Raw genomic sequence first — 9,305 nt, forward strand, 5'->3', positions numbered from 1 at the left:
TTAGAATTAAAAAGCTAGTGCAGGATTTGGCCAGTGTTATAAACCACTGAGCAACCCAATCTCACAATCTTATAAGTGCAATTGAAAGTGTCAGTCATCAGAAAAGAGATGTCGCTATATGTATAAGAATAATCCATTCTTTCTCAAGGAAACAGTGATTGAAAAATCACAGTTTACACATTGTTTTTACACCTCAGTGATACAAAAGCCACTCTTCCCTTCCACTCTTCCTACTCATCTAACCTCCCTAGTGGTATTTGAAATCACTAGAGACTCTTACTGCATCAGAACATTTGAAATTACTATACTAAAGGAAGTAGTATCTCTTCAAATAATATGAAATACTACTGTAAAGTGGATTTGAAAAGTCACTGGCCTACAAAACCAACAGACAAGTCTACAGCTCATGTAAACACCCACACAGAGCCGTGTGTAGATCCACAGCACAACTGTTTTTTACACTTACAATACATGATTCCGTGTTGCTCAGTTGGTAGAGCATGGCACTTGCAACGCCAGGGTTGTGGGGTTGATCCACACGGGGTACCAGTACAAATGAAAATGTGGCCACGTACTACTGTAAGTTGCTTTGGATAAGAGTGTCTGCTAAATGACTAAAATGTCAACAACAAAAAATCTAAATGTACTGTGTAGTAATTGGTACACTCACACATGGTTTGCACAATGTCAGAAATACTGCTTCCTTTTTCTCGAACCGTAAAAATAGTATTATCATAGGGTAAAAATAGTATCACCCAGTCAAAACACTTCCGTCTAATTGTTTGGTAATTGCAGCAAGACAACTACACCGCTTTTAGCCAATGGGGTAATGTTTCTCTGAGCTGACTGTGTAAATTAAAAATGACACATACGATTAGGGTTCATAAATGAAAATCAAACATCAACAGTTAGTCTGTTTTCTCAACTAGAACAGCAGTGCACAGTGCACACACATGTGGAACAAGTCCTGCAACACTGATGATGGATACAGACATTGTGTTTAGTTCAAACTCAAATGCAAATCAAACATGTGGGCAAACAGTTACCTAACATTAACTAGGTGAAAAATCTGTCGATGTGACCTTGAGCAAGGCACTTAACCCTAATTGCTCCTGTAAGTCGCTCTGGATAAGAGCGTCTGCTAAATGACTCAAATGTCAAATGTAAAAATATTGCCCTGTCCATCATTGGACAACAACTTTTACTCTATCAAGACCTCAGCCATATGTTACTTTACAGCACACATCAAAAACTCTATAAAAAGCTGTGAATTCTCATCTGCAGAAATACATAGTATATCTTCGCCTTGAGTTTTTCACTATATGGTGTCAGCTATTTCCTCAGACCGCAATAGTATTTTTTACTAGACTTTCTCCCTGTCCAATGTTTGCTACAGGTTTAGCCGAGGCGCACCTGCCCCTAGACTGCAAATCAAAGCAGTACCCTGGTCCTCACAACACACATACCTCTGCAAACTTCATGAGTGGGCCACAGCTGAAACCATTAGTTGGTCACCGGTCCACTTCTAATGGGAGTCATAAAGAAGGTGGCTTCGCACAAGCCAACTAATTGTTTGCACATTTAAGGGCAGCTGGCGAGAAACACTTGTTTCTGTTGCAGGATCCAATGAACTGGTGGCAGAGATTTAGCAGTGTGAGACGAAGAGTGTCTAGATATTTTTAAGCGAGTTGCCGTGGTGTCACCGCCGTGCAACGTGTTAGAGAGAATTCACAGGAACACGCTGCAACAGGGTGAACGCACTGTGGGTGTGCGTCTTGTTTTAACTATCTGACACTTCTCCACAAGGCTCAGTAACATTTAGTTGAATTTAATAGGGGGAGGAAGGGAGAAATGCCCATTTCACAATAACTCTATTTTGCTCTCTAAAAATAAGAAATTAGAGGTCAGACATATTCATTGACCTGAGTGATTGTGAATGATGATCGCTTACAGTGAACGAACCTTGGACAAAAATCGCTCCCAAGATGACATGTGGTGATGTCAAGTATATGAATGACTGCCACCCAGGACAAATATGTCTGTCTGTACAAATGGGCTTCTCCTTCCCATATGCCTGGGGCCAATGGGGAGTATTGTCTCCATATTCTGAGTCCGGTGACTGGTGATGATTGAGGCAGTGACGGATTGAGCTCTGGATATAGAATCCTGGGCTATCAGTCTCCCTGGTCGCTCCCACTGAACACTGAACACTCAGTCTTCTGCTAAGCTTGGGAACCTGCACTTTATTAATTCCCCCCCCTCCTCATAGCAGACAAAGACAGGGGCAACATAATTCACTTTGCTCGATTTTACAGTGGCAACTGGGGAGGGTCAAATGAAATCTGTTCCCCAGTTGTGCAGTCCACTTAGTCACACACACACACCCCTCTTCTCCCCGCTTCAGTGGAATGGCTGTTTTGGGAGATAGATCGGGAGAGGCAGTTGTGGTGGGCATAGGATAGGGGAGTGTCTCTAAAAAGGACCCATTTACACATTCAATCAGCAATGCCACTTTACTATCCATAACAGATCTATCCACGACCACATCCGAGCACTAAACAAACCTAATAGTCTCCAGTTCCGTTTTGATAACACCGTGTCACAAGCAAATCTAGAAAGTACAGTACGGTTCCAGAACCCAGAGAAGGCCAGAGGCTCTCCTGAGTACTTTTCCTTTATGTGGTCCTCTGTAGCTCAATTGGTAGAGCATGGCACTTGTAACGCCAGAGTAGTGGGTTCGATCCCCGGGACCACCCATACGTAAACATTTATGCACACATGACTGTAAGTCGCTTTGGATAAAAGCATCTGCTAAATGGCATATTATTATATTATTACCCCCATAAAAGCTACTTGACCTAAACGCACAAGTGCAACTACTTACTGCAATGTAACTTGACATACAGCAACTCACTGTTTGGGCACAGCCCCTCAAATTAGTTTTGGTGAATGTGTTTTTTTATCAAACTTATTGTGGCATGGTATATGTTGGGTATGGGTAACTCTCAATGTGTCAGACCTCAAATGGGTGGAGCTTCATCTATAGAAGTGTTGACGGCTAGACTTCAGATTACTTGTCCATGAGAGTTAAACATTTACTCAACAATTTACATGGCAAAATGACAGACACATTGCATTGCACTCCACAAAAGTCAAACAGTAAACCACAATCATCCAAACCAAGAGATGTAACCTAGTTTACCTGTAAGGTTCATGTCATTACACATAAAAGGACATGTTGTCTGGTGATCTATGAATAATATTTTTATGCACTGGGAAGGAGAAATATCTGACTAATTGCTTTAAAAAGAAAAGACGAAATATGATAAAAATCTTATAGCAAATGGTCTCAGATAATGATTTTTGAACACAATTCAAATCGTTTCTGCCAACAATGTCATATCCAGTGTAATAACTAATGAATGTACTGTCACTAATAAAAGCTACTTGTCTTATTTTTGCAATATCTTAATCTAGATAAGTGTACGTTTGACATTTTCAAAATTTTCTATAATATAAAGTGATGCACTTTAACACTATAAAATACGTTATTACCATATAGCCTATATCAGTTCATGCAAATGTAAATGTAGCTACACTTGGCTAAGTATTGCAACTGTCAACCAGTACTGATCAATAGCCTTTATATTGCTGATCACCTGACAGTATTATTCAAGTATGAATTCTCTTTGTGTTACATGATAAACGGGTGACACATGATTTCAATGCATTTCAGTTGAATTTAGCATAAAGTGAAGCAGTATTCAGAGCACACCAACTATTAAAACTGACATGCTATATGGATGGATATCCAGCAGACAGGTCTATTTTTCCCTCAAAATAAATAAAGGGAAAATTGTGAACGCATGAAAGTCAGTTTGTGGACTCACAAATGTATTGACACCGTAAGAAAACCAGCTTCAGCTACATGGTGTCGACGCGCTCACCCGTGAGCACCGGACGTGTCAATTGACCCGCTTATCGGACTTGAACTCCCGGGTGGAAGTATGTGTGCGACAGAATGACAACTAACACAGGAAAAACGACTTCATCCTAGTTCATGAAATGCTTAATCTCTTGACCTCTTGTTTCATTTGAAATGTGCTGATGTTGTCTAACATGACACCACACCACCACTCTCGGCATCTTGAAGGACTGGGGGTCACTTAAACGATACTCTAACTCTGAGCCTATTTGGTAGTCTCATCTTGCCTGCTCAAAATGCAACAAGAAACGAATAGCATTTTGAGCATGTAAGATGGTAAACGTAGCCTACAGTAGGCTATGCTTGCTCTTGTTACCCTTTTTCTGTTTTAGTTTTTTACAGTCAGGCAACGAGATATGACAACTGTCGGCAATGTGCACGCCGGGCATCATAAAATATTTTTAATGCCAAAAATGGACACCCAAACACTAACCTCAACTGAGGGGCTACAGTTTTGTTACATTTTAATAGTGTATACAATTGTTATTATCAATAGACATCATAAACACAGGTCTCATAATATGTTATAGCATTTGCTGTATATATTAATGCAGGGGTCAGTGCATGCTTGTCGTGGCCATTTTTTCCGTGATGACAACTTTGGATGGTAATGGTAAAAGATTTTCACACAAACGTTAAAAGCGAAAAGTAATTTGTCAGTATGCCAATATATAATTATTATCCGATTTAAAGAAGAAAGTGTAAGCATTTAACTGGTCTACATTATTTCAGGTCAGTTGAAGTCATTTATTTAAACACTGAGTGAAATCAATCAATTTCTCGCCTAAACTCACATCATCAATATTTCTAGGCGATATATAGCTTATCACGTATTATTGATATTATTCCTACCATGCTTTTTGTGTTTTTACACCAAATACTGTTCAATAATTCAAGATTTAATAAATTCCAGTTTAATTATGAAATAATTTAAATTAGAAAATAAGATTATTTATTTATTAAGATCTTAAAACAGTGCATTTAATTTAATTATACTTTTGATCACCTTAAAACCACACTTGTAGATAGGTCTAGCCTAATTAACACAAAATTAAACAATTCTTATTGTGTGGTAGGCCTACAGTGGACCTGTTAACACATTATCAATCTTCATTCACGTAAATAACTTACAAAAGCGCAAGTATGTCCATAAGAGATCACGAGGCCCACAACTGCAGGATACACAGATACTGTATATTTTATAGCCTAAATTAGTAATATTCAATTGAATGTGTCTGGGTAGCCTATACTTTAAAAGGAGATCAAACAAACTGGATTGATCATGTTGCTTATACGAATTCTAATTTGGGCCAACAATTTGTCTAATATCTTAATTCATGCAACTTTATGCATAGATCAGATTTACACCTGAGAATGACATTCTAAGCTATTAATAGCCTACATGGACATGCACGTTATCATCACAAAACCTTGTAGCCTATGATGTTGGCAATTCTTTCTGTAAGGCTTTCTTTCACAAACCAACTTCTGCATGTGGGACAGCTGTAAACTCTTCGAGGTGCTCTAACTGTTTTGCCAACACTTAGGCTATGTGAAAATGGTGTTTTACATTATTCCACGCATGCGCGGGAGATACAGTATGACTACGTTCTATTAAATAGTACATGCACATTGTAAAGTTTGAGTTATTTGCTAATCAGCGTCAAGAGTTTTCAGTAACAGCACATTTCTTGGAGCTCACTCGGCCATATAGCTGATATGCGCCACCTAACTGTCAACCAGTGCCTGAGTGCCTGAAATTGAACGCGGAGCAAATAGTTAGCCTATTTGTCACATGAGGGGAGGCATAAATTACCGTATACAGATATCTAATAATCTACGTGTTGACTAAAATGTCATGGTCCATTGTACAAAATGATGCAAGATCTCATTGTGAAAGCGCATCATGCGCAATGTCCTCCATTCCATTCGCCACCCTTAGAGATGCTAGCCTATTTACACATGGTACATGTTTAACAAGTATTAGGGCACTAAGTATAAAGAGCTATTTTGCGAATAAGGGCAGGACACAGTAGGATACTTTAAATGCATAATATTTGCGTCTTTACATATGGTTTACTATTGGGAACGCATTAAGCCTACGTTTAGAGTTCACGTTGTTCTCGTACGAGTGGAACCTATGTTGTCGGGCAATCTGCACCGAACTGTCTGCATCATGTCCAGCGATTATCATATGTGCATATCTGGTTGATGTTTACCTTTGTGCTGCTGTGTTCGCGTCCAATATCCCCGCGCTCTGCATCCAAGAGCGGACCGGTGTCATGCCACTCGTGAGCGGTTCCTCTTTCATGGTCAAGGCTCCCCGTGGGAGGCTGTCCTGGATGGAGAACATGAAAGTAACCTTCTGGGATCTCTGTCTCTTCACCAAATCACGCTAAATAATCCTTCAGTTCACTCAAAGCAATGCCACCTGGATTAACGACGAGCAACTGAAAAGGGAAGAATCTTCCCCAATGTGCAACAAGGGGGAAAGCGATAGCGGTCCTTATCCAAAGACGAGCGTCGTATCCCTTTGGGTTTTCCGCTTTATTTTAAATTCCAACCCCAGTTCAGTTCGCTCAAGCTTAACGGTCTGAAGTTAAAAGAGGGTGGAGAGAGGGCGAGTGTTAGAACAGTTAAGCATCTCAAAGGAGAAGAATCAGCCGGGATCGAGGAGACCTTTTCGTCGTGAGGAAAGAGAGGGGAGATGCCGAAGTTGATCAGAAGGCGAACATACGCGCACGGGATTGTAAAATGAAAAGTGGGATAAAACAAGCGAGTGCTTCAAAAAGGAGTAAAATGAAATGATTACCAAACAAGAGGGAGGGACGGACCATGGAAGGTTTTCTCTCCCAGGGGAAAAGGGGGATTGGGTAGCAAGAAATCTCATTCCCTCCCTCCCAGTCTCTTTATCCTTCCTCTGTCCCAGCGGAGCGCACCTTCTCTCGGGTTCGGAGGCTCTAGTGCTCTCGGGGGAGGAGGGGGGGGGGGGGGAACAAGCATGGACTTGACAAGGGCGGAGACTTGTCCTTATAAGGAAAAATCATTTACACGTCAATCACAGATCTGGCTTCTCATTGGCTGAGGTCATCCATTACGTCATTTTTTGAATTCGGGACCAAAGCTTTCCGCGTGTTTACCCATTGCACATTTTTGCTGGGCTGTGCGCGTGTACAAAATGTGTGTCGTATTGTCCTACCAGATTAATCGGGCTATTTGCATGTTGGCCTACTTTTTGAATTGGCTCATAAAGGCATAATGCTGACCTCTCATTTGAAAGCATTGATCCTGTCCTAGGCTGTGATTGATTTTGTGTTCACTGTATCTTTGTTGTGGCATTGGACTGAATAGGCTTCGTTATGTTTGTGAGGAGCAATACACTTCGTTAACATGATCAGAGGACCTCATTTATGGTGCCACACAAGCAATGCATCAGAAAGAAATTCATACGTGCGTGCACGAACACTTCACACGGCACGCACTCACACCCATTCAATAATATTTCGAGATGATTGAAGATTTGCTAAAGGGTCATGATGGACTATAGAAACATTTTGCCTATGTCTTTCTTGAGGGTTGTGATTCTGTATAGTGTAGGTCATTTTTCGCAAAAATGCTTTGCTTGTCAATATATCACTTGAATGGTAGTTTGTGAATGTGTTCAAAGAGATTTGAGAGCGGCTGTCCGTGAGACCCTTTGCATCCAGTAATTGTAATACAATAGATCACAACAGCCTAATAGTAATTAATAATAACAATGCATACTCATAATAATTAATCGTTATTATTATATATAATAGTAACTCTTATCAATGCCATTGTTTCAAGTAATTTGACAGTTCAGTTAACGCAGTAGCCTAGCCTACTTTCATACCACAACAGCTCGAATTTCGTTAATTAGGAATCTTCCAAAAGCAACCACAATTAAATATTTATAGAACTTTAGCCTCTAACTTAGGAGACCAAAATGTCCTCAGGGGATACGTAAACCTAACGTCTGGACAGTCAATATTCATATTTCTCTACAAGTAAATTAATTCGATGATACTTAAATCTCTAAAAAAAAGTATTACCATATTCATTTTTGAAGGAATTAGGCTGACCTGATCATTCATCTTACAATAAAAGACAGTATCATATTATCTCAAGTCATATTACTGCAATAATCAAATCTTGTATTAATATGTTCTTCAATAAAGATAGGCCTTCGTTTTTCCTGTTAATTGAACGAATTATTATAATTACATGTATAATTGTAATAATGATAACAATAATAATAATACAATGTATTTATCTTTATCATTATTTGGGTATTTTGGTGGACTATTGTCAATGTAAAATAACCAAAACAATATTAAGTTAATGATTAGCCAACAAATTGTTTGTTTATGGTGTAAAATAAATCATTTTTCAATCCGTTTTCTTTCTGTGTTTGAGGTAGCCTATAGGATTAAAATAACCTCAATACAGTCACCGACTCTTATGCATTCGCTCTTTTTTATTTATGGCACTTTAAGGATAAAAGTGTATGCTGCGACATAACTGATGTGAAAGTCCAGTCTCAAGGGGGAGAAGATAGGTATAAATTCGTGAGTTTGCAACGTTCTGCGGAGGTAACTCTTGTGACAAAATGACAACATAAAAGGTCTTGCGACATTCATATTTTAATTGCACTTTCTAGAGCCGTCAACAAGGCCGTCTACAAGGCCAGACAGGACAGGCAGGAGTCCACAAAACACGCAGCGGAGACACTCGGAAACTCCGACCGTTCCGTGGTCTACAGACAAGGGATTGAAGGCAACCATCGTACGCATAACCTAACCTTATGTATCATCATCAATAATAAGCAATGTCTTCTCAGAAGTTGGCTCTTGGTTCAATTAGTACATACACACAATTCCAGTGGAAATGTGTATGCCTAGTGTATTATTATTTTTTTGTATGCCTAGTGTTTTTTTCTCGTGTAGACTACTGTAAATTAATGTAAGGGAACTACATACAGGATTTGGCACGTTTTTTGGAGTAATTCTTTTCTCCAAAATATTTATACATTCATACAAAACACTCAAATTGAGTGAGTGGCTTAAGACTTGTGGTATTACTGTAAAAGCTGATGGAGAGAAAACTATAGCCTATTATTTCATATAAAAATGACTTTCATCCTTTGTTTAGTCATATGTGCAGAAGCTTTCGAATTCAATGTTAGATTGAAAGAGTATTTCACATAAAATTCACTGATCACTGTTCTTGCTTTTTTAGTGTGCCATTCAGTTTGCAGACGATTGCTGTCATCTAGTGGTCATGAGTTGCTACGTGCGTT

The 9,305-nt window shown here is 39.3% G+C and overlaps 1 protein-coding gene across 9 annotated transcripts in view; it reads right to left on the reverse strand.

Moving 5' to 3' along the window:
- Window positions 1-6,923, reverse strand: part of LOC121542040 (transcription factor COE3) — a 96,091-nt gene extending 89,168 nt beyond the window's left edge. For 3 of the 9 annotated variants that reach the window (XM_041851541.2, XM_041851520.2, XM_041851511.2), the window contains exon 1: window positions 6,205-6,921. In XM_041851541.2, coding sequence (XP_041707475.2) covers window positions 6,205-6,338 — 134 coding nt within the window. In that variant the 5' untranslated portion in view covers window positions 6,339-6,921. Of the gene's footprint in view, window positions 1-6,204 lie in introns of all 9 variants that reach the window. The other 6 variants (XM_041851480.2, XM_045207584.1, XM_041851472.2 and 3 more) reach the window with 3 other exon arrangements.
- Between the last annotated feature and the right edge of the window lie 2,382 nt (window positions 6,924-9,305).

This window comes from Coregonus clupeaformis, chromosome 3 (assembly GCF_020615455.1).
Source record: "Coregonus clupeaformis isolate EN_2021a chromosome 3, ASM2061545v1, whole genome shotgun sequence".
Classification (NCBI taxonomy): domain Eukaryota; kingdom Metazoa; phylum Chordata; class Actinopteri; order Salmoniformes; family Salmonidae; genus Coregonus; species Coregonus clupeaformis.